General features: G+C 49.2%; 1 protein-coding gene across 1 annotated transcript; it reads right to left on the reverse strand.

Annotated features, from left to right (window-relative positions):
* Positions 1-673: 673 nt before the first annotated feature.
* Positions 674-26,269, reverse strand: LOC130131432 (DNA annealing helicase and endonuclease ZRANB3-like). Its single transcript, XM_056301108.1, has 5 exons — positions 26,215-26,269; positions 24,838-24,983; positions 17,268-17,372; positions 9,090-9,232; positions 674-818 (listed from the first exon to the last, which is right to left on the reverse strand). The coding sequence occupies exons 1-5, from the start codon at positions 26,267-26,269 to the stop codon at positions 674-676; spliced, it is 594 nt and encodes a 197-aa protein (XP_056157083.1).

A 26,269-nucleotide genomic window follows, 5' to 3' on the forward strand; every position in this document is an offset into this window, starting at 1 on the left:
ACGAACATTGTACACTACTTTTTGCTAAAACTACCACGATGCAACACTTCACCCCTCCTCCCCTGCACTCGCTTCACCATCAAATACGACCTGATGGGACGAGAAGAAGGCGCAGAATGATGCTTCAGTGGTGTTGGAAATCTCCATTTAGTACTCCCTATAGAGTACTCTACATGTGTGTGTTGGAGGGAAAGATGCATCTGTGCGAGTTAGTTTGAATGTGTGTGTGTGTGTGTGTATGATCTACTACAGTTGTACACTGTACTGAAATCCACTGGATGTGTGACAGCGTACATGTATGTGAAATGTGTGGCGGTGCCATGTTGGCTCAGGGAAACAGAAAGGTGAATGTGAAAGTATCAGTAACAGCATCATCATGTGGTATATTTCACTTGTTACAGGCAGGAAGTGGGGAACATATGATGAAAATTAAACGTTTTCAAAGTCATTGTTAGAACTGTAATGGTACTATTAAGTACCCAGTATCGGTACTCGGTATTGGCAAGTACTTGTACTTGGTCTGGAAATAAGTGGGATCGGTGCGTCCCTAAAACATGAAAGCACAGTGTGACCGCCCCTCTTTCCAGCAACGTAACCGACCCGCTCATCCACCAACACATCCACTCATCCACTAACACATCCACTCATCCATCCATCCATCCATCCGTCATCATTACCTCTCCAGGTCAGGTGGTGGTAGTGAGGGAGCAGACCTCCTCTTGTTGAAGAAATTCTCTCTGGTGACCAAACGAACTGAGCCGCCGTCCGTCTGGGCCTTTCTGATTGACGCCTCGGCCACCTCCTTTTTGCTGAGGTACCTGGGAAGGATTCGGAGGGCGGGGAGGGAGAAGGAGGTGGAGAAAACCTCATTTAACCGAGTCAGGCAGACGGAGAGAACGTGTTCTTGTTTTCAGCTACAGCCTGTTTGCCTGTCAGTGCAAGCAGGAGCAAGAGGTTGCATTCATATAGACGCTGCCCAGGGCTACCACCGCTACCAACTCCAGTGAAGCCACCAGGGGTGGGCAACATGATCCAGAAAGGGTCGGTGTGCGTGCAGGTCTTCATTCCAGTTACACACCTGATCCTATTAGTCAACCAATAGTCTTTGCGAAGGACCTTGATTTGTAGACTCAGGTGTGTAACTGCTTGGATGGAACAAAGACCTGCACCCACACCAGCCCCTTCTGGATCATGCTGCCCACCCCTGCTGAATACCTGGAGCTATGGCTTTACCAACCGTAGTTACCATGATCTAGTAGGGGTGGGCAGCATGATCCAGAAAGGGTCGGTGTGCGTGCAGGTCTTTGTTCCATCCAAGCAGTTACACATCTGAGTCTACAAATCAAGGTCCTTCACAAAGACTATTGGTTGACTAATAGAATCAGGTGTGTAACTGGAACCTGCACCCCCACCGACCCTTTCTGGATCATGTTGCCCACCCCTGCTGGATCTTGTAACTACGGTCGGTAAAGTCATGGCTCCGAGTGTCCAGCAAAAGCCACCACTAGTTTGCCCTCCATGTTGTCTCCAATGGCTGTCGTCACCACCACAGAAGGCCCGCCTCTCAATTCATCTGATTGGACGATGGGAGAAAAAAAACCCGCAAATGACGGCAGGCATTACTCTGCTCTGAGTTGAAGCTTTTTTCCAACTCGAGGCGTTCAGGGCCCTCTTGCAAAAAAAGGTGAGATCCATAGAGTGGAAAAACACCAGGCACTCAGCAAGGCAAGAGCAGCGAGCAGAAATCTTCACACTCACTGAAAACGATAACAAAAAGCTGCCTCGGGCTGCTAAAGAGCCGTCTGTCTGATCGGGTAGGGATGGCGGCTAGTATTGTGTGACTCCTGACTCCGTGGTCCGGATGGATAAATCATATATTACTGGAGAACTGCTGCAGATTTCAGCTTTAATTTATATATATCAAGACATTTGTGACTTAGCAGTAGTCGTGTGTGAGTGTATATATGCATGTGATTTTGCTTGTCTTTAGCTTTAGCTTTAGCAGAATCAATCCACTTCAATGGCCAAGTGTGCTTATGCATACGAGGATGACGACTCCGGTTTACAGCAGCTTCTAGTACTTACATACATCACTTTACACATAAAAAAGAAAGCAAAACAAAAATAAAAAAAGATAAACAGAACAAATAAGTGGAATGATAAATAGAATACTGGAGGTAAGTATGTCTGCACAACAGGTACTATGTCACTACTGTACAGAGTTTTGTTACGGCTGAATAATTAATAACTTACGCTTATATGTTATATCACATGTAACATAACACATGTTATGTTACATGTGATATGTGTTATAGGAGTAAAGATCAGCAGAACAAAGACAGTAATAAGCAAGTGGAAAGCCCAGGATTGACCTTAGGAGGAGGAGATGTCCCAGAAGTTAACGAATTCAAGTACTTAGGATCGACAATACAGACAGAAGGCGGTGGTAAGAAGGACGTCAAGAAAATGAAACCATCTGGGTGGGATTCATGGAGAAAGGTAGCTGGAGTACTTCATGACAGAAGAATGCCGTTGAGGGTAAAGGGCAAGGTGTACAAATCAATGGTCACGACTGCCATGCTCTATGGTATGGAAGCAGAGACAACAACACAGGCTAGAATCTACATTACAGGTAGCACAGATTAACATGCTGCGTTGGTCGTTGGGAGTGACTAGAAAAGACCGGAAGAGAAATGAAGAAGCGAGAGCTACGTTCAAGATCAGAGGAATGGATGAGAAGTTGACAAGAGACAAGACTGAGATGGTTTGGACATGTACAGAGAGGAGGCACAGACTATATGAGAAAGAAGGGATTGGACCTGGAAATACCTGGCAAAAGAGGGACACCAAGGAAAAGATGGAAGAAACCAGATAGAGGAGGACATGAGGAGGGTTGGACTGTGGGGGAGGGGAGGAAATGAGGAGGGTTGGACTGTGGGAGAGAGATGCATCAGACAGAAAGCTATGGAGGGCAAAGATCTGCTGTGGGGACCCCTGAGAAACAAGGAACAGGCAAGCAAGCAAGAAGAAGAAGAAGAGAAAGAAGAAGAGCAGGAGGAAGCAGCAGCAGCCGCTATGTTATATCGGGCCCCGTTCTTGTGGAATAACCTGCCTGCTGCCATCAGACAATCAGAGTCTGTTGAGTCCTTTAAATCCAAATTTAAAACTCACATTTTTGCCTTAACCTACAATTAGATGTCTTTAAGCTGAGTGCTTCAAAACCTGGACTGCATGGTGGGTTGGTTTCTGTCTCAAAGAATTTACCAACCACTGTTCTGCCAACCAGATTATAGAGTATAGATTATAGAGTATAGATTGTAGCATACAGATTACTGAATGTTGCAAACTGTTCTCTTCTCTCACATGTCTTTTCTCTCTCTCTGAATGACGTCTTCTCCTTTCTCTTCTTGTGTGTGTGAATGGTGTGATGTGAGTCTCCCCTGTGTGCACGTACAGCCTGTCCTCCTCCCAGGTCTCCATGGTGATGGTGGTCACCACCTGGATGCTGCTTGGCATCCTCCTCATCACATTTTTTATATAGCTTATAAATCCATACAATTTTGTTATCCTGTTTCAGTTTTATGCTTCCGATGTGGCAAGACGGCGGCGTAAATTCACGTTTGCGGCGGCTTCACCCAGTACCGTCCATGCAGTGTCTTTGTCCACATCTGAGTCTAAGTTTGTGTCTTCGTTTGATGGCTGGGAGAGCTGGTGCTGGATCGGATGAGAGAGCTTGGTCTGCTGCATCCTGTGGACCCAGGGACCACAGCCCTGCCTGGAGCTGTGACCGGAGAGGAAGCACCGAGGGTGGTCTGGCAGGACACGGAAGTGGGGCAGGCTAAGCTAACTGCTAGCCCATGCAGCCTGGCAGTTCCAATAAAAACCAAGGGCGGTCTGGCGGCGGCCTTGCCTGGCGTTGACTGTGGTGTTTTTGGTGTCGTTGTGTGGAATGCGGGGAGGTGTGTCAAGAGTGTCTGGCCGGGGGAGCTGGCGTTGGATCAGCTCGGGGAACCTGGTCTGCTGTGTCCAGTGGGCCCAGGGACCACGCCCCCTGCCTGGAGCTGCATCCGGAGAGGAAGCACCGAGGGCAGTCTGACAGGATGCAGAAGCGGGGCAGGCTAAGCTAACTGCTAGCCCATGCAGACCGGCAGTTCCGACAGTCCTCCTGGCTAGCGTTCATTCCCTTGAATAGTGATTTTTTTTTTTTGTAGATTGGATATATGTGTTAGTTTACATACATGTTGGCATGTCTTCTTGAAGTTCTTGTGGTTTGGATATGTGTTTTGTCTTTGTGTTGCACTGCTGTGGGATGTACTCCTGATTCCTGATGTTATATATTTTTCTCACTCTGATGCGTGGTTAATGTCTTTTATTGTCTCTTCTCCCGTGTATGTGAATGGTGTGATGTGAGTCCCTCTGTGTGCATCTGTAATCTGTCCTCCTGCCAGGTCTACATGGTGATGATGGTTGCGGGGCTCAGGTCCTGGGCTGTTCCGGTGGCACCTGGACACTGCTTGGCATCCTCCTCATCATATTCTTCATATCTTTTATAATTACATTATAATTCTGTTATCCTGGGGCATCCGGGTAGCTTAGCGGTCTATTCCGTTGCCTACCAACATGGGGCTCGCCGGTTCGAATCCCCGACCGACCTCCTCTGGTCGGTCGGTCGGGGTGCCTGTTCGGGGGGGGAGGGGGAACTGGGGGGAATAGCGTGATCCTCCCACACGCTACATCCCCCTGGTGAAACTCCTCACTGTCAGGTGAAAAGAAGCAGCTGGCGACTCCGCATGTATGGGAGGAGGCATGTGGTAGTCTGCAGCCCTCCCCGGATCGGCAGAGGGGGTGGAGCAGAGACCGGGAAGGCTCGGAAGAGTGGGGTAGTTGGCCAAGTACAATTGGGGAGAGAAGGGGGGGGGGAATCAAGAGAAAAAAATAATCCTGTTATCCTCTCGTTGTCCGTCTTGGGAGAGAGATCCCTCCTCTGTAGCTCTCCCTGAGGTTTCTTCCTATTTGTTCTCCCTGTTTTTCTTTGTTTCATTAGGGAGTTGTTCCTCATCCGATGCGAGGGTCTAATGACAGGATGTTGTGCTGCTGTAAAGCCCGCCGTGGCAGATTTGTAATTTGTGATAATGAGCTACACAAATAAAACTGACCTGACTCAGTCGTTTGTTTGTGACAGTTGTTGTAGGGGGTGCGGGGGAGGGGGGTCCTCGTTCACATCCTCTGTACTGGTTTTCCCACTCGGTGTGGGAAGTCGAATGGAGCGTTTGGCCACATGCTCGTTTCTCTCCCCACCCCCTCGTTAGGACAGGAGGAGGGGAGGAGATGGAACGTGAAGGCTGAAGAGTCGCAAGAGCAAAGACGTTTAAAGAGGCAGTAATAACACTGGTAACAAGCTGAACTACTTCTCCAGATGATGAAATATCCGAAGTCTGATGTAAGAGGCTGAGAATCAGAGAGATGAACCTTGACCTTTCTTGAAGCGCTGTCAAGAAAGACAGATCAGATCAGGGTACCCTACGTTGGCTGTTATACATTTTTTTGCTTTTTGTTTTGGATTTTTCCCCTTTTTTCTCCCCACTTGTATCCGGCCAATCACCCCACTCTTCCGAGCCGTCCCGGTCGCTGCTCCACCCCCTCTGCCGATCCGGGGAGGGCGGCAGACTACCACATGCCTCCTCCCATACATGTGAAGTCGCCAGCCGCTTCTTTTCACCGGAGTTTCACCAGGGGGACGTAGCGCGTGGGAGGCTCATGCTATTCCACCCCCCCGTCCCCCCTCCCCCCCGAACAGGCCCCCCGACCGACCAGAGGAGGCGCTAGTGCAGCGACCAGGACATATACCCACATCCGGCTTCCCACCCGCAGACACAGCCAATTGTGTCTGTAGGGACGCCCGACCAAGCCGGAGGTAACATGGGGACTCGATCCGGTGATCCCCATGTTGGTAGGCAACGGAATAGACCACCACGCTACCTGGACGCCCCTTGGCTGTTATACTTTAATTAAAACTGGTATTACTACTGAGGTACTATCAGTGGATGACTGGAGGAGGACGAGGTGGCAGAGGAGGAAGAGGGGAATCAAATGGACAGAGAAGGACAAGAAATAGACAGAGAAAGAGGAAGGTCAAGGGAGGACAGGACAGAGAGCGGTAGCAAGAAATGATGGTCTGGGTGGTGAGAACATAGAGGAAAGACAAAGGGTGGGAGAGGACCGGAACCATCCATTCATTCATCCATCCATCCATCCATCCATCCATCCATCCATCCATCCATCCATCCATCCATCCATCCATCCCAGTGCATTGTGGGAACACAGTGTGACAGCACACAGGTAGCACTGACTGAAGTACTGCTTCTTCTCTTTGTATTTTGGATTTTACAGACTATCGACCTTTCCGCTCCATAACTCTTGATAAGAATATTTTCTAAGCATACACCGATCAGCCAAAAGATTAAAACCACCTGACTAACATTGTGTAGGTCCTCCTCATGCCGCCAAAACAGCTCTGACCCATCGAGGCATGGACTCCACAAGACCTCTGAAGGTATCCTCTGGTATCTGGTACCAACACGTTAGCCGCAGATCCTGTAAGTTTCAAGGTGGGACCTCCATGGATCGGACTTGTTTTTCCAGAACATACCACAGATGCTCGATCGGATTGAGATCTGGCGAATTTGGAGGCCAAAGACAACACCTTGAACTCTTTGTCATGTTCCGCAAACCATTCCTGAACAATTTTTACAGTGTGGCAGGGAGCATTATCCTGCTGAAAGAGGCCACTGCCATCAGGGAATACCGTTGCCATGAAGGGGTGTACCTGCTCTGCAACAACATTCAGGTAGGTGGTACGTGTCAAAGTAACATCCACATGAATGCCAGGACCCAAGGTCTCCCAGCAGAACTTTGCTCAAAGCATCACACTGCCTCCGCTGACTTGCCCTTTTTTCACAGTGAATCGTGGTGCCATCTCTTCCCCAGGTAAATCACGCACATGCACCCGGCCGTCCACGTGATGTAAAAGAAAACGTGATTCATCAGACCAGGCCACCTACTTCCATTGCACCATGGTCCAGTTCTGAGGCTCACGGTGCCCATCGTTTGCGCTTTTGGTGGTGGACAGGGGTCATCATGGACACTCTGACCGGTCTGCAGTTATGGAGCCCCATACGCAGCAAACTGCGATGCACCTGTGTTGTGACACCTGTCTATCATAGCCAGCATCGACTTCTTCAGTAATGTGAGCTACAGCAGCTCTTCTGTGGGATCGGACCAGACGGGTTGGCCTTCACTCCCCAAACACATCAATGAGCCTTGGGCGCCCATGACCCTGTCGTCGGTTCACCGGTTGTCCTTCCTTGGACCACTTTTGGTAGGTACTGACCACTGCATACCGGGTACACCTCACAAGACCTGCCGGTTTGGAGATGATCTGACCCAGTCATCTGACCATCACAATTTGGCCCTCATCAAAGTTGCTCAGATCATTACACTCGCCCATTTTTCCTGCTTCCAACACATCAACTTCAAGAACTGACTGATCACTTCCTGCCCAATATATCCCACCCCTTGACAGGTGCCATTGTAATGAGATAATCGACGTTCTTCACTGACCTGTCAGGGGTTTTAATGATTTGGATGATCGGTGTATGTTTGATGGCTAAGTCGATTCTCGAGAACAATCTGACGCAACCTTCTGAGTGGTTGAAAATTGGCGGCACCGGCCATCTCTGAAATAAAATCGATAGTTAACAAGAGTGCACTTCTTTATGAAGGTGGAGAGAAAGGAGCAAAGGGGAACGGGAGGAAGAGAGGAGGATGGATGGCAGCGGTGGTGGTGGTGGTGGTGGGGGGGGGGAGTAGAGGAGACAGAAAGAGAGACACATCAAAGAGGGAGAAGTTTCTTAGGGAGGGTAGTTTTCCATCAAACCCGTCCTCTCCGGCACTTCAAACAGAGCCGGTGCAGAGGGTGGATCAAACCAGATAGCCTTATTTCACCGGAGTCCACCTGCACCTCTGTGTGTGTGTGTGTGTGTGTGTGTGTGTGTGTGTGTGTGTGTGTGTGTGTGTGTGTGTGTGCGTGTTAATACAGTACGGATGCACATCATTTTTGGTTATTTTCAGCCCAACATAATCCCATTATGTGTGATTGCTTCTCCTCCCTGTCTCACTCCAGATCCAAACTTTTTAGCATTCTCGGTTTCACAACACGTGTAACCGTAGACGCGGAAATAACGCCCCGCTTCTCACTCCTTCGCCTTTCTGCCGGTGCTGTGGGAAATCTGGGCAAAGTGCATTAACTTTCAGTGCAGTTTGGAAACCCGGGCCCTCGCTGCCGGGAAGGTGAGACGCTCTCACCCCGCTGCGACCAAGGGGGCAGCTGCGTGATTGGCTCTGATTAGCGAATAAATCAAACAGGTGTCAAATCAAGCGGGGCCGACCGCCTCCCACTCGCCGCCTGATTAGGTTCATGCACTCGAACGCGTCCCCGGTCGAGATCAGAGAAGAAGAAAAAAAAAACGGCACGCGTGGACGCGGAGGCGCTCGGGTGCGCGTGTGCACACACCGGCCTCGTTTGTAAATTGGCGAGCTCTCCCTGTCCACGCCGACTGTAATTACCATGCCAGCATGAGGGCTTGTTTGTCAAAAAAAAAAAACAACACACGGGCATGCGTTAACACACACACACACACACACATACATACATACACACATGTTGGAGCTGGGGTAAGTGTGTGAGGTGTTGTGTGGCACATAGGATATGATAATGACTGTGAGAGTAAAGACAAACAAAACTAGGTATTCACTGGTAGAACACTCTTCCGACTCACATCATCATCATCATCATCATCATCATCATCATCATCATCGTCATCCCTCCACCACAGTCTTACAAATCATCATGATCATCATCATCCTTCCACCGCAGTCTTACACAGTTGCATCTAAACATTCGTGATGTGGTTTAAAAAAAAACCTTCTAGTACTTCGAGCAGATTCAGACAACATGCATCAGAACTACTTGCCGGTAAGTCTCGGACTCGGGTCGGCACCGCTCCACCGCGGCGCTCGGGCGTGCCTACCTGTTGGTGCTGGAGTGTGGGCGCTGAGAGGCGCTGAGCTGCTCCAGGCCCAGGCTGGGGCTGTGGAAGAGGAGGCCGCTGCGGCGGAGCAGCCGCTGCTTCATGGCCGCCAGGCCGCTCCACTGCTGGACGAAGCGCAGCACCTGGACAAGACACAACGGCGCCGGCACTGGTTTGAATTCATCCGATGGGAAGTTTGGGAGCGGGGTCGGTTCCGCGGCAAAACCGTCACTCCAAAATCATTTTCACACTCTGAATACATGAATAACTTTTGAATGCATGAATATCTTATGGAAATAGTATGTGTTATCAATTCTGTAGAAAATCCATTTTCAAGTGGAACTGGAACTCTGCAAGCCTGCAACACACACTATTACACACTATTACACACACACACACACACACACACACACGCACGAAGTTGGTGTTTTCCTACAAACCAATTGCTTTAAAGCTGTAAGTGATCCTAGGGGGACATTAGCAAGAACTTGCATTTTGCAGGAAACTTCCTGCAAAAGAATCCGCCCCTCCCTTCTGCCTAAAGCCCCATGAACGCAAAACCTGACTGCCAGCAGGTAGAGCCAGTAGACACACTGGCTTGCAAAGAACTCTCCTGACTGGCTGATAGTCATCAGAGACCAGAACCAGAAACACTTTATTTGTCGTTTTATTTCACGCACTTGTGCACATGAAATGAAACGAGACATGGTTTCCCCCAGCCCACAGCAGTGCAACACAAAGACAAACACACATATCCAAACTACAAGAACACACACGCATATCCAAACTAACACATATATCTAAACTAAAAAAACAAACAAAAAAAATCACTGTCCAGGAGAACGAACGCCAGCCAGGATGACTGTTGGAGCTGCCGGTCTGCATGGGCTAGCAGTTAGCTTACCCTGCCCCGCTTCTGCGTCCTGTCAGACCAGCTCTGGTCAGGGCTGTGGTCCTTGGGCTCACAGGACGCAGCGGACCAAGCTCCCTCAGCCGATCCAACGCCGGCTCTCCAAGTCAGACACATTAGACACACCTCCCCGCACTCCACACGACGACAATAAAAACAGTCAAGGTCAGGTGAGACCGCCGCCAGACCGTCCTCGGTGTTATCTGCATGGGCTAGCAGTTAGCTTAGCCTGCCCCGCTTCCGCGTCCTGTCAGAGTGCCCCCGGTGTTACCTCTTCAGGCACAGCTCCAGGCAGGGCCGTGGTTCCTGGACCCACAGGACGCAGCAGACCAAGCTCTCCCAGCCATCAAATGAAGACACAAACTTACACGCAGATGTGGACAAAGACACGGCATGGACGGTACTGGGTGAGGCCGCTGCAAACGTGAATTTGCGTCTTCCCGCACCGTTAGCAGAACCAGATTTCTTTCTCAGTGCAACAACTGACTTGATAGCTGGTGGGAGGTAGAAAGAGTTTGACCAAATGTGTACCGTTCCCAGAGCACACATGGCCATGAAACTCTAGTTAATGGTCACGGCAAGTTGCATATGAAACCGATCGTTAAGTTGGGTCGTTATGCCACTGTATTGTTTATAAGGGTGGGGACACCTGCAGTCAGGTGAGACTGAAGAGGTCACTTAGATGATGATGAAACGTTTCTCTCAATACACGTTGTGTCCTGATGAACTGATTCACCTTTCTGTGATTTCCTTACCTGGATTATTGAGCATGCAGTGAGACAGTTTTTTTTCTCCCCCTTTTTCTTCCCACAATTACCCCACTCTTCTGAGTCATCTCGGTCGCTGCTCCACCCCTTCTGCCGATCCGGGGAGGGCTGCAGACTACCACATGCCTCCTCCGAGCCGCTTCTTTTCACCTGACAGTGAGGAGTTTCACCAGGGGGACGTAGCACGTGGGAGGATCACGCGATTCCCCCCAGTTCCCCCTACCTCCCAAACAGGCCCCCCAACTGACCAGAGGAGGCGCTAGTGAAGTGACCACACTAGTGACCCACAGACATGGCCAATTGTGTCTGTAGGTACGCCCGACCAAGCTGGAGGCAACACGAGGACTCGAACCAGCGATCCCTGGGTTGGTAGGCAACGGACTAGACTGCCACATCACCCGGACGCCCCATGCAGCAAGGCAGTTTGATCAAATATTGTAAAAAGTGTTCTACATTACAACTGCTGATAGCCACTTTAATACAGTGGCCACTGAGGAACACAAATGAAGAAAGACGGAGCTCAGAAGTATTGAGGACTCTGCAAACTGTGTTTCCCCAGAGTCCTCAAGTTGTGTTCCAATGGCAAAGAAATTTCACCTAACATTTGAAAATGATAACTATCCTACAAGTAAAACGGCACAGTTCTCAGGTTTGAAGCTAATTTTGGACCACTGCTAACACCGTTATCAGAATCACAAACACTTTGTCGTTTCATTTCACACACTTGTGCACATGAAATGAAACGAAACATGGTTTCCCCCAGCCCACAGCAGTGCAACACAAAGACAAAAACACATCCAAGAACCATAAGAACACACATATCCAAACTAACACACATATCCAAACTAACACACATATCCAAACTAACACATATATATCCAAACTAACACACATATCCAAACTAACACATAAATCTAAACTAAAAATTTTTTTTTTAAAATATCACTGTCCAGGAGAACGAACGCCAGCCAGGATGACTGTCAGAACCGCCGGTCAGCATGGGCTAGCGGTTAGCTTAGCCTGCCCCGCTTTCGCATCCTGTCAGATCGCCCTCGGTGTTTCATCTTTGGGTGCAGCTCCGGTCAGGGCCGTGGTCCTTGGGCCCACAGGACGCAGCAGACCAAGCTCCCTCAGCCAATCCAACCCCGGCTCTCCCAGCCAGACACCTTCGACACACCTCCCCGCACTCCACAGGACGACATTAAAAACACAGTCAAGACTAAGCGAGGCCGCCGCCAGACCGCCCTTGGTGTTATCGGAACTGCCGGTCTAGATGGGCTAGCAATTAGCTTAGCCTAGCCCGCTTCTGCATCCTGTCAGACAGCCCTCGGTGTTACCGCTTCAAAGGCGGGGCAGTGGTTCCTGGACCCACAGGATGCAGCAGACCAAGCTCTCCCAGCTGATCCAGCACCAGCTCTCCCAGCCATCAGACGAAGACAAACTTAGACGCAGAAGTGGACAAAGACACTGCATGGACGGTGCTTGGTGAGGCTGCCGCAAACGAGAATTCGCGCCGCCATCTTCCCACACTGGAAGCGGAACAACTAGATGTCATGCTAGTAAGCTAGATAGGATCATCAATAAATGTCATCAATTGCCTCCATGAAGGGCTTTATCGCATTTGGAATTAAAAGCTTGAACACTGCAACATATAAAAAAGAAAGAGCAAAGGGCAGCCTGCAACAAAAACCCCTATACGGAGCAGCCTGGGGCCTATTTGTAGTTGGCACGTCTCTGCATGAGATTGCATAACCTTGTTTTTTTATTTGCTCGTTCTGTTGGGATGTGTTTACACCGACAGTGACCCGTGTCAGGTGCTAAAGTGCGGTAATTGGGTTAATCAGGGGTGCTGATCTGCTGACCGCTGCAGTCCGTTAGCTTAATGGACGCCAACTGAGGCTGCAGACAGTGCATGGAGGAGCTAGGGGAGCATCCTGAAGCCACCATCACACGTGCTTTAAGGCATCCAACTGAGTTTCCCCTGCAAAACAACTCCGTTTTGTTTACATTCAGTTTCTCCGTCAAACAGGATGTGGCGCCGTTGAGGTGCAATTACATGTTATGTGCGTTCTCTACCTTATGAACCCTTTGCGAAGCTTTACTTTTCAATGTTTTGAAAGCTGCATTGTTCACACCAGCTGGCAGTCTTCTTCTTCTTATTAGTGGATGTAGCACATCACCGCCATCATGTGTTAAACGGCATGAAAACCAGTGAAATGTGTGTAAAATCCCTTCTTCGACTGTAGCGCTCCCTACCTGGGGAAAGTCTCACCAGTACGTATGCGATTTCTTTGTACTTGTTTTCTCCATTCTACATTACGGTCAGGCTTACGTTTCTTTGCTTAAGTTGCAGCTGTTCTAGTTTACCCCCCCCGCCCTTTTTTAAATCAAACTACCACAAGATGACCGGTTAAAAGACCAGTGTATATATTGACTCAATCACACCAATAATAACAACAATAATAATACAGCAGGAGTGGAACAAACACACACACGTGGAAGAGTGACCTTATCTATTTCTCCCCAGTTGAATTTGGCCAATTACCCCACTCTTCCGAGCCGTCCCGGTCGCTGCTCCACCCCCTCTGCTGATCCGGGGAGGGCTGCAGACTACCACATGTCTGCTCCCATACATGTGGAGTCACCCGCCGTTTCTTTTCACCTGACGGTGAGGAGTTTCACCAGGGGGATGTCGCGCGCGGGAGGATCACGCTTCCCCCCCCCTACTTCATCCCCCCCGAACAGGCACCCCAAGCGACCAGAGGAGGCGCTAGTGCAGCGACCAGGACACATACCCACATCCAGCTTCCCACCCACAGACACGGCCAATTGTGTCTGTAGGGACGCCCGACCAAGCCGGAGGTAACACGGGGATTTGAGCCAGGGATCCCTGTGTTGGTAGGCAACGGAACAGACCGCCACGCCACCCGGACGCCCTACCTTATGTTTTAACGGCTTTTCTTTTTATTGCATTCTGCTACAGTGGAAATGTACAGCTTCAACAAACAGTCCAGGAAAGCCTGGTTTCTTATTTCAACATGTGGTCTTATGGGTGTAGAATCTAACCACCACTTACAGAAATCTACATTTTACCGTTTGCAGAATTTAATTTCGATGATGGTGGTACAGCGCCATCTCCGCCGATAAAAAGAGAGGGAAGATTGCAAGTCAGTGTAAACAATGCAACTTCCAAACATTAAAAAAAAAAAAGATAATGTTTTATGAGGTAGGAAAAGCATTTAACATGGCTATTAAATGCTCTGATTTTGAGATACTTTATTGATCCCGGTGGAGAAATCCTCTCTGCATGTAACCCATCCTAGCCGTGTAGCTAGGAGCAGTGGGCAGCCGCCGTGCAGCACCCGTGGACCAACTGCAGTTCGTCTTGCCATGCCTTGCTCAGGGGCACAGACAGGAGTATAAACCCTAACATGCATGTCTTTTTGATGGTGGGAGGAAACCGGAGCACCCGGAGAAAACCCACCGCAGACATGGGGAGAACATGCAAACTCCACACAGAGGACGACCTGGGATGACCCCCCAAGGTTGGACAACCCCAGGGCTTGAACCCAGGACCTTCTTGCTGTGAGGCGACCACGCTAACCACTGGGCCATCGTGCCGCCCAATGTAGGTTTATAAAAAAAAAGCAGCTGTGTTTATTCTGCCATGCCAACATCACAGTACCAAGACCAGCCTGCCATGTTTGAACCTTTACATGGTCATTAAGCTGCAGCTATCAGCAGACTCGTTAACATGTTCTCGGGTTTGATCTCTCTTTCAAAAGAGATGGGTCGACTATAACCTAAATAAGCAAGCGGGATTCACTGGGGAGAGGAAAGTTTACCACCACTGTGTTGCCTGCCTGAAGCGTGCCGCGGCCCGATACTTCCTCCCATTGATTTTGATACAACTCTGCTGTAAGAGGGCTTAAATGATGGCTCGGTGGACTCATGCACCTCACGGCTCGCTTTTACAAACCAACATAAACAATCAGAGAGCGTTGGGGGCATCTGTCAGCGGGGCCGCTCCTGCCATAACAGATTGCAGGGTTTAATACTGGCTGGCTGGTGTGTGGGCTCGTCGGAGCCGATGATCCGTCTAGTTTAACGAGCCTCATAAAACTGCACCTCCTCCTTTGCTGCTCGCCCTCAGCCTGCGCCCTCTCCCTCTCCCCCTCTCTCGCCATCATTCACCTCCCACATCTCCAAACCCCCTGTCCTCCCCTGTTGTTTTGCCCCACCTTCCAGTTTCTCCAACGTTCCGGGACCCACGGTGGTCAAAGTGGACGTTCAGAGCCCATCCCATTTAACAGCCTCCTGGTGTTCTGCTGCTCATTACTTGTTGGGGATGGTAGCGGCACAAGTTTCCGATTACAGCAAGTATTATAGCCCTCTGCAAAGCCTTTTACTGGTCTTGTAGGTGAGACCACCCGAGGCGGAACCACGTCCAGATTAAATCTTATGGGAGGGCGAGCCGAGTCGAGACCAACATCCAAGCCGAGCGAGTCTGAGTCAATTCCAAGGCTTTAATGTTGCCAGTCCAGCTCAACACCAGTGGGGCCAAAATTTCTGTCGAGATCGAGACCAGAACTTAACAGCTCAAGTTCACAACATTGGGACTGTAACGTTGGTACCGTCACAGTAGAAGTCAGAATTCCGCTACACTGGAATATTTAATGAGGGGTTTTTTTCTTTTCCTCTGCCGAGGACGGGATATTTCAGTTCAGCAAACTAGACTACACATTGTTGAACTCCTCACAGGAAGTCTGATATTCATTTCAAAAACTACAAAAATTAAGCCTTGCTCTCGACCATTCTTGAAACAGTACTACAAGTGCACACTGCTGGAGACAGTGTGGACTCCAGACCAAGTCCAGACTCTAGTGCTACAACCCTACCTTACCCTCTATGGGTTAGTCAGGGTTCGGCCGACGGCCCCGATTCTGCTTTTAAAGACAGCTGGCTTACAGGCCGTACTGAAGAGGGATTTCTGACTTTGCAACTGACTTGGCATCACAACCTCGCACGTTTCTTGATGTCTAAAAGTAGAACTCTGAACCCATCACACAATTACATTCAGAAAGGTGTAAACTAGGACGTCCGGGTAGTGTAGTGGTCTTTTCCACTGCCTACCAACATGGGGATCGCCGGTTCGAATCCCCGTGTTACCGCCGGCTTGGTCTGGGCGTCCCTACAGACACAATTGGCCGTGTCTGCGGGAGGGAAGCTGGGTGTGGGTGTGTCCTGATTGCTGCACTAGCGCCTCCTGTGGTCGGTTGGGGCGCCTGTTCGTGGCGGGGGGGATAGTGAGATCCTCCCACGCGCTACACCCCCCTGGTGAAACTCTTCACTGTCAGGTGAAGAGGAGCAGCTGGCGACTCCACATGTACGGGAGGAGACATGTGGTAGTCTGCAGCCCTCCCCGGTTCAGCAGAGGGGGCGGAGCAGCGACCGGGACGGCTCAGAAGAGCGGGGTAATTGGCCAAGTACAACTGGGGAGAAAAAGGGGGAAAATCCAAAAAAAAAAATTTTGAGTTTGTTGCGATGTGGGTGAGATGCTGCTGCACTGACCCATTAGTATCTGTTACTGACATGGTTTATTATCAGCTGACCGACGGTTTTTTTTTAATTTTCATTTTTGCTTGTTTATGGCTGTTCGGTTGTTATGGTGTTCAACAATAAATCAGTTGTCGCTTTTTTTACAATGTCTCTTTATAGAGGAATATATACTTTTTTATATAAAAAAGGAAAATAAAGCTATAAACAGGATTTTAAACATTAAAACCAAAAAGGGAACATCCGAGAAATTTCCAGTTGTCTGTCCTCTCTTTTCAGATTCACCAGCGCATAAGACGACCCTTCAAACCTTTTTTTTCCCCATCCCATTATCCGAGCCGCTTATCCAGGTCTCAGGGTCGCGGGGATGCTGGAGCCTATCCCAGCAGTCACCGGGCGGCAGGCGGTGAGACACCCTGGACAGGCTGCCAGGCCATCATCGATTCACCTGACCTACGTGTCTTTGGACTGTGGGGAGAACCCGGAGGAAACCCACACAGACACGGGGAGAACATGCAAACTCCACACAGAAGACGACCCGGATGACCCCCAAGGTTGGACTACCCCGGGGCTTGAACCCAGGACCTTCTTGCTGTGAGGCGACTGCACTAACCACTGTGCCACCTTCAAAAATAAGAAATAAAATAACTAATATGAGGTGTTTTTTGCTAGTAATACATGAGAGAAATCTGCCAGTGGAACCGGTGGAAGTACACAACCAGCTGCAGCGTGTAAACACAAGTCCTCATAGCTCAAACAAGCTGTGCTTGCAGGGCGACCGTGTCTTATATTAAGATGAAATACCTCATTACACTTTCTACAGTGATCTCTTAGCTCTTCCCACACGCTAACCTACACACTTCAACACACCCATGCTTATCCTAGTCAGCACACACACACACACACACACACACACACACACACACACGGATGGATGAGACAGACCTGGATTTTGTTCTCCGGGTGCTGGCTGAGGGCCTGGGGCAGGTCGTCCCAGTTGTCCAGCGTGATGTCCAGGGGGACAAAGTTACAGTTCAGCGGCACATCGTCCTAACACAAAAACAGATACGCACAACAAGATGGTTTATGACCCCAAAACAGGATTCAAAATAAAAAGGTAACTTTATGTAATTTACTTGTACCGAATAAAGACAGGGTTTTTATTTACCACGTTGGAAGTTCAGGTCATGTATTATAACTTTGACACAAGACGGTTACATTATTTCATAATCATCATTTCATCATTTGTGTCCGACTCAAATGTGAGTCATCATGCAAAATATGAAGACAAGTTACATATTTTATAATAGAACAGCTCAAAAATGTGACTGGTATGAAACATGTAGCACAACTCCACATGTACCCAAGGACCTAATGAGAGATGTTCTTTATTATCTCCTGTTTATGTATCCCTCCATCCATCTATCCCTCCATCCATCCATCCCTCCATCCATCCATCATTCAAACTGCTTATCCTGCTTTCAGGGTCGTGGGGATGCTGGAGCCTATCCCTGCAGTCATTGGGTGGCAGGCGGGGAAACACCCTGGACAGGCCGCCACACCATCACACACACACACACACACCCACACACCCACACACATTCACACCCAGGGACAGTTTAGTACGGCTGATCCACCTGACCTGCATGTCTTTGGACTGTGGGAGGAAACCGGAGCACCCGGAGGAAACCCACACAGACACGGGGGGAACATGCAAACTCCACACAGACGACGACCCGGGACGACCCCCAAGGTTGGACTACCCTGGGGCTCGAACCCAGGGCCTCTTTGCTGTGAGGTGACTGTGCTGACCACTGCGCCACCGTACCGTCCTGTTTAAGTACGTAACGTTTAATATTACTTCAACTCAATGCATGGATAATTGTTTTTATACATAACTGAATGAAAGCCCTGATATCCTTGAGGACATTTTTTTCCTTATTATGGATAATTATGGATAATCATATTGGTTTGCTTTGTATCCAACATTACCATGGAAACGATAACCTACTGGTAAAATGCAACAAACAAAAATGCTTGACCCTTTTAAGTGCTAACATTAATCAAGTTAACCCTGAGTGTGTTGAACACTTATCATCCCATCATCAGCCGCTTCTCCGGGGTCGGGTCGTCGTGGCAGCAAGCTAAGTAGGGCACTCCAGACGTCCCTCTCCCCAGCAACGTCCTCCAGCTCCTCCTGGGGGGACCCAAGGCGTTCCAGATTGAACATGTAGTCCCTCCAGTGAGTTCTGGGTCTACCCCGGGGTCTCCTCTCAGTTGGATATGCCAAGAAAACCTCCAAAGGAAGGCGCCCAGGAGGCATCCTAATCAGATGCCCGAACCACCTCAACCGGCTCTTTTCGACACGAAGGAGCAGCGGCTCTACTCCGAGCTCCCTCCGGATGTCTGAGGTCCTCACCCTATCTCTAAGGCTGAGCCCAGACACCCTACGGAGGAAACTCATTTCAGCCGCTTGTATCCGCGATCTCACCCTTTCGGTCACTACTCACAGCTCACGACCATAGGTGAGGGTTGGAGTGAAGATCGACTGGTAAATTGAGATAGACAAATATCGAGAAACATAGCTGATATCAAGAAATACTATCAGTGGCTAGAAAAGGCTGGGCTGAGGACAGCACAGATGCTCTGATCATAGCAGCACAAGAACAGGCACTCTGTACCAGATTGACTGAGGTAGGGGTCTGCCACACCAGACAAGACCCAAGATGCAGGCTGTGCAAAGACGGCCCTGAGACAGTCCAGCACTTAGTAGCAGGGTGTAAAATGCTAGCTGGGAAAGCATACACTGAAAGGCATAACGAAGTGGCTGGGATAGTGTACAGGAACATCTGTACTGAATACAGACTGGAAGTCCCCAAGTCCAAATGGGAGACATCGCCAAAGGTGGTTGAGAATGGCAGAGCTAAGATCCTGTGGGACTTCAAGTTCCAGACTGACAAGCAGGTGCTGGCTAACCAACCAGACATTGTGATGGTCGACAAGGAACAGAAGACAGCAGTAGTGATCAATGTAGCAATCCTGAGTGATGGCAATATCAGGAAGAAACAGCATGAGACGCTAGAGAGCGGAGGGAAGGGGGGGCTGAAGGAAGAACTAGATCAGATGTGGAAGGTCAAATCCACAGAAGTCCCAGTGGTAATAGGAGCACTAGGGGCTGTCACCCCCAAACTGGGAGAGTGGCTCCAGCAGATTCCAGGAACAACATCTGGGGTCTCTGTACAGAAGAGTGTAGTCCTAGGAACAGCTGCGATACTGCGCCGAACCCTCAGACTCGAGTGTGAGGAAGACACACACCACCTGCTTGTATGTGTGAGCATAACTGGGGGGGGTCGGGCATAAATTTATACTCTTATCAAGGTCAGGTTAATACAGCAAATGAGAAATGGCTTCTGCAAAATGGGAAGTACAAGTCAACACTAGAAAGAATATCATGATACTTGTCACACAGAGTGCAGATAAGCAGATATGTTAATTTGGACTACAGCAGAATAAATATTTAAGAGTCGAGGAAATCAATGATGGGGCTGTGCTGTGACCGTATAGAGCAGGATTAGAGCTCTATCTATCTATCTATCTATCTATCTATCTATCTATCTATCTATCTATCTATCTATCTATCTATCTATCTATCTATCTATCTATCTATCCTTCTTTCTCTCTTTTTTTGGGGGGGGGGATTTTCCCCTTTTCCTTCTCAATTGTACTTGTCCAGTTACCCTATATTCCGAGCCATCACGGTCTCTGCTCCACCCCCTCTGCCAACCGGGGAGGGCTGCAGACTACCACATGCCTCCTCTGATACATGTGGAGTCGCCAGCTGCTTCTTTTCACCTGACAGTGAGGAGTTTCACCTTAGGGATGTAGTGCGTGAGAGGATCACGCTATTCCCCCCAGTTCCCCCTCCCCCCCGAACAGGCACCCCGACTGACCAGAGGAGGCGCTAGTGCAGCGACCAGGACAGATACCCACATCTGGCTTCCCATCCGCAGACACAGCCAATTGTGTCTGTAGGGGTGCCCGACCAAGCCAGAGATAACACGGGGATTCGAACCGGTGAGCCCCATGTTGGTAGGCAACGGAATAGACTGCCATGGACACCCTATCTATCTATCGATCGATCGATCCATCCATCCATCCATCCATCCATCCATCCATCCATCCATCCATGGTATTTGGATTGACAAAAAAAAAAAAAAAAGACAACCCCGGGACTTTCTTCAGTCCCCCTCCCCCTAAAATGAATATATATTGTAGGTCCCTGTTAGTATGTTAGTCATTCGGCATTCTTATTTACACACAGCATCCTGTTGCCTAGCAACCTACCCAATGTTGTGCATCAGGCATGGGTCAAAAGGTATTTGCAAATAATGCCCGCTTGTTGGTTTTTACCTCGTAGGACCAGATGGGTGCAGCTTCCCACGTGGGTCAACAAAACAAGTATCAGAATGTTTGGAAGACCACAGATGTGCACGCGAGTTAGGTTTAGAATACTCCGTCATGACTGACAGCTCTCCGACACTACCTGGACCGTTTGGAAACGACAAGTCCCTCCCAGCTGATGCTGCCGCAGCTTTGCGCGGATCAGCCCATCCGCCCGGACTTCTTGCAGGGGAACGGCGCTTTCATGAATAAAACAAGCTGCTTGACGCGTAGGCCCTGGACATTTCACTCCTGATACGCGCAATATTTCTCTCTTGACAAATCCAGCTTTGATTGTACATTGATGCCCCGTGTGAATTCCGCACCTGATCCAGGATAAGCTCAATCTGACTGCTTTCCAGCCTGGACTCCTTCAGTTTATCATTTGAACGACAGCAAAAGACATTTATCTCCTCGCCTTATCGTCTCAGCCCCACGTACATGACACTTGTCTATTGCCTTCGGGGCAATATTCTATCAGAATTTCAATTCACCGCTGGGCTCTCTATGCAAAACCCCATCTTCTTTTATCTGCCTTAGCTGGGAAGGGAGGTGATCCCTCATGAATGAAACAAAAGGGCCAAGTATCACAAGTCGATCAATATTGAGATCCTTTGGCGACTGGCAAAGGAAAAAAAATAAAAATAAAACAACTTGCCAGCAATCCCCTGGAACGCTGTCAGGGACAAGACCTGCGCCGAAGAGTACTTGTAAATTACATAGTTTACTTTAGTCCGGGCATTCTTTTACTTTTGGACCCCCCCCCCTTTTCTCCCAATTGTATCCGGCCAATTACCCCACCCTTCTGAGCTGTCCCGGTCTCTGCTCCACCCCCTCTGCCGATCCGGGGAGGGCTGCAGACTACCACATGTCTCCTCCGATACATGTGGAGTCACCAGCCACTTCTTTTCACCTGACGGTGAGGAGTTTCGCCAGGGGGACATAGTGCATGGGAGGATCACACTATTCCCCCCAGTTCTCCCTCTCCCCTGAACAGGCGCCCCGACTGACCAGAGGAGGCGCTAGTGCAGCGACCAGGACACATGCCCACACCCGGCTCCCCACCCGCAGACATGGCCAATTGTGTCTGTAGGGATGCCCAACCAAGCCGGAGGTAACACTGGATTCGAACCGGCGATCCCCGTGTTGGTAGGCAACGGAATAGACTGTCACGCCACCCGGATGCCCCAGCCCTGGCATTCTTAACTCTGGTCGTCAAGAAGGCCCAGTACCGATGGTTTTCCATTTTTTCAGGTATCTAGCCCCGCCTGATAAGGGATATTTAGAGCTGGTGCAAAAGCTTAAAGAAATTAACTACTCGGCATATTAGAAAGCCAGCAGTACTGGTGGTTCCCAAGGCCCAGAGAGAGAACTACTGCCTTAATGTACCTAGGTGAAAGAAGATTGTGGTTATCTCAAATTAGAAATAAACTGGAGGTCTTTGTCCAAAAGTACCCCTATAATCTGGAGCAAAACCCACATGAAGAATGGCTGATAATGACACAGTATGGAGGATTGATGCTGACGGAGAGGAAACAGAATGAAAGTGTTTGAGTTGTCGATGGGAAGATCTGTGTTAAAATCCTACTGGTAATCCTTTATTAATCCTTACCTTTTCGATTTGCTTTATGCTAAGGGGTCTAGAGTATGTGAAAAAGGTCCCTCACCAACCTCATGTGTAGTTGTTTGTTCAGTTAAACCAAGTTGGTTGAACAAGGATTTTAAATCAACCAGTTGGAGCCACAGAGCTAAAAATATTTAATTTCAAGTTATTCAACGCCAAATTTATCTCTGCTTTTCTGTCTTAACTACACTTGGACACTACGGTATATTCCCCAATTATGTTGTGCAAAATGGGTTGGACAGGGTAATGGTTAAAGCCCATACATATTTGTCTGACTTCAACAGAGAGCTAAAGGGGTTACCTGTTGGTTTCCTGCAGCTCTTTTAAACCTGCCAGCTTCTACAATTTGAAGCGAAGGAAGACGACAGGGCAACTGTAGCTGTACAGTCACCCTATCATCAGTCACAGTTACTGCGGCAATGGAAAAACCCCACTTCTTGCGTCTGGGTGGCCTAGCAGTCTATTCCGTTGCCTACACAGGGATCGCCGGGTTGAATTCCCGTGTTGCCTCTGGCTTGGTCGGGCATCCCTACAGACACAATTGGCTGTGTCTGCGGGTGGGAAGCTGGATGGGGGTATGTGTCCTGGTCAGTGCACTAGCGCGTGCTCTGGTCGGTCGGGGGGGAGGGGGACCTGGGGGGGAATAGCGTAATCCTCCCACATGCTATGTCTCCCTGGCGAAACTCCTCACTGTCAGGTGAAAAGAAGCGGCTGGCAACTCCACATGTATTGGGGGAGGTATGTGGAGCAGCGACCGGGACAGCTCAGAAAATAGTGTAATTGGCCAAGTACAATTAGCCAATTACCTTAAAGGAGACAGACCTGAGGTAGTCCAGTCTCGTCCCCTCAACTCCACATGGTACTGCAGTGCTACAGCCCCCAACAACATTGGCGTTACACTCATACTTCAGAGCCAACGTATCACACCACGCCATCACCACATGTAGACGCCATGCACCGGGTAAGCATGTGTGTTTTCTTTTGTTTGTGTCATCATTCCGTCCAATCCCATGTTACCGCTCTCCAAGTCTCATCCGTGCATCTAAAGTAGCGCAGTCCAATTCTTGCCTTTGGTCTATATTGGTATATATATATTTCGTCATGCAACATTAATAGAAAGATCTGATTAATCTGTAATTCTGTTTGAGACTAGTTATTCAAAATGTTGTTGCTCAGTCCTTTTGTTGTTTTCCCCTTGAGTGAATCTACAACCAGCTGCTGTACATTAGTTTGGCTAGTTGGTGTAGCTAGGTTTTTTTTCTTAATTTCTTTTTCAAGACTAGATGTTAGAATTTGTGCTTATTTGTAAGTTTTGCTTTACAATGTTACCTTTACATTTTAGCAGATGCCTTAGTCTAAAGTGATATGGCTTTGAGAGAGTGAGCAATTAGCAGATATATAGGCAGATAGGTGTGGGAAGATGGCTGCACGAATTCACGTTTGCAGCGGCCTCACCCAGTACTGGTGTGGGAAGATGGCGGCGTGAGCATACATTTGCGGTGGCATCACCCAGTACCATCCATGCAGTTTCTTTGCCCACGTCTGTGTCTAAGTTTGTGTCTTCGTTTGATGGCTGGGAGAGCTGGTGCTGGACTGGCTGGGAGAGCCTGGTCTGCTGCGTCCTGTGGGCCCAGGGACCTGGAGCTGTGTCTGAGGAGGAAACACCGAGGGCGGTCTGACAGAACACGGAAGCAAGGCAGGCTAAGCTAACCACTAACCCATGCAGACTGGCATTTCCGATAACACCAAGGGCGGACTGGCAGCGGCCTCGCCTAGTGTTGACTGTGTTTTTGGTGTCGTCGTATGGAGTGTGGGGCGGTGTGTCGAGGGTGTCTGGCTGGGGGAGAGCTGGCGTTGGATCGGCTTGGGGAGCCTGGACTGCTGCGTCTGGTGGAACCAGGCACCATGGCCCTGCCTGGAGCTGCGCCCGAGGAGGAACATTGAGGGCGGTCTGACAGGACACAGGAGCGGGGCAGGCTAAGCTAACTGCTAGCCCATGCAGACCGGCAGTCCGAAAGTCATCTTGGCGTTTGCTCTCTTGGACAGTGAATTTTTTTTTTTTATTGATATGTTGGATATAGGTGTTTTTGTAGTTTTTTTGTAGTTTGGATATATGTGTTCTCGTAGTTTGGATGTGTTTTTGTCTTTGTGTTGCACTGCTGTGGGCTGGGAGAAACGACATTTTGTTTCATTTCATGTGCGCAGGAATGGAATGACAAATAAATGTTCCCGATTCCTGATTCTCGTATGCTAGGTTAAACTACTGGCATCTTAGAGGATTAATTCTGTCATAGGCAAGAGTGCATTGTATGTCGAGGGCATTTAGTAAGAGCTCAACAGGCAGATGAAGGATAATTTATTTGATTTGGCACCAGTGTTTGTCTTTTCCCTTCTTTCCCCTAAGTAATGCTAGTTGAGCCTCATAAATACTGAAAGTATCTATCGCAGTACCTTGGTGTAAAGATGGATTCGGTCTGTGTTCCGGCTGGCACAGAACTTGAGGCCAGCATAAAGAGGAAGAGTGTTTCTGGCTTCATCATCAACACCATCACCATCATCATTAGCAGCAGCAGTGGAGCGAGACAGACTCGGTTCTGCTGTGTGGGCGAGAGAGAATAACAGGAAAGAAACAGATTAGGGGAGACAAATATATGGTTAAGTAGACACCGACAGTCTGTTATTAGCGGAACACAAGCATTTCAGATACACTATGCGGCAGATCTTTAACAAGACAGAACAGTAGAAAGGTTTTATTTCAAATTGCCTTGCATTTTGGAAAAAACATCACCCTCTGTTCAAAATCTTATAAGAACTATGAATAACAGGTTATTTCATGCGATTCCGCTTCCTGTGTGGGAAGACGGCGGCGTGAATTCACGTTTGCAGCAGCCTCACCCACTACCGGTGTGGGAAGACGGCGGCGCGAATTCACGTTTGCGGCGGCCTCACGCAGTACCGTCCATGCAGTGTCTTTGTCCACGTCTGCGCTTAAGTTTTGTCTTTGTTTGATGGCTGGGAGAGCTGGCGCTGGATCGGCTGGGACAGCCCAGGGACCACGGCCCTGTCTGGAGCTGCGCCCGAGGAGGAAGCACCGAGGGCGGTCTGACAGGACGCGGAAGCAGGGCAGGCTAAGCTAACTGTTAGCCCATGCAGACTGGCAGTTCCGACAGTCATCCTGGCTGGCGTTCGTTCTCTTGGACAATGATTTTGTTTTTTTGTTTGTTTAGTTTGGATATATGTGTTAGTTAGTATGTGTGTTCTTGAAGTTCTTGTAGTTTTTGGATGTTTCTGTCTTAGTGCTGCACTGCTGTGGGCTGGGGGAAACGATAAAGTGTTCCTGATTCCTGATGTTGCTATGACAAAGTTACTGAATGAATGGGAGTCAGGGAGTCTGAGTGAACGAGATGAAGTGACTGCAAAGTGAGAGACACAGGAAAGAGAAGATGATAGAGGGAGACGGTTAAAACCAGAATAGATAGAGACAGAGCAATAGACAGAGGAAGGGACAGACAGTCCAAGAAACAGTAACAGAGAAAGACGGAGCAACACAGAATCCCGTGGAAGGAGATGGAGATGGCTGGAGAGACAGAGAAAGAAGAAGAAGAGCGGGAGAGAGAGACAGAGGGAGGGTAGGTCATAAATGTCAGCTATGTAGCTCCCTAATCCTGCCAGCAGCTAGCTGGAAAAGGTCAGGTGTTAAAAATGAGACCGGCGCCGCTCAACCATGCTTCATTTAGACAATGACCTATAACACTGTGGTAATACCTGTCTTAAATCACTAGGCTGGCCCAAAACACCTTCGCTAGGCTGCTGGCGTGCCTCACACACCGAGCAGCTGGTTCAGTGCGCCCGTGTACCCGCATGTGTGCGAATGGGCACACAT

The sequence above is a fragment of the Lampris incognitus genome, chromosome 21 (assembly GCF_029633865.1).
Source record: "Lampris incognitus isolate fLamInc1 chromosome 21, fLamInc1.hap2, whole genome shotgun sequence".
In the NCBI taxonomy this organism is placed as follows: domain Eukaryota; kingdom Metazoa; phylum Chordata; class Actinopteri; order Lampriformes; family Lampridae; genus Lampris; species Lampris incognitus.

What these genes read in the sequence shown, in the direction of transcription:
- LOC130131432 (XM_056301108.1), bottom strand. Translation starts at nt 26,269, where the DNA reads ATGTGTGCCCATTCGCACACATGCGGGTACACGGGCGCACTGAACCAG. An exon ending in ACCCGGAGAACAAAATCCAG is followed by an intron (nt 9,233 to 17,267) that starts GTCTGTCTCATC and finishes TGTCTTGTCCAG; the next exon opens with GTGCTGCGCTTCGTCCAGCA. An exon ending in CCACACTCCAGCACCAACAG is followed by an intron (nt 819 to 9,089) that starts GTAGGCACGCCC and finishes AATCCTTCCCAG; the next exon opens with GTACCTCAGCAAAAAGGAGG.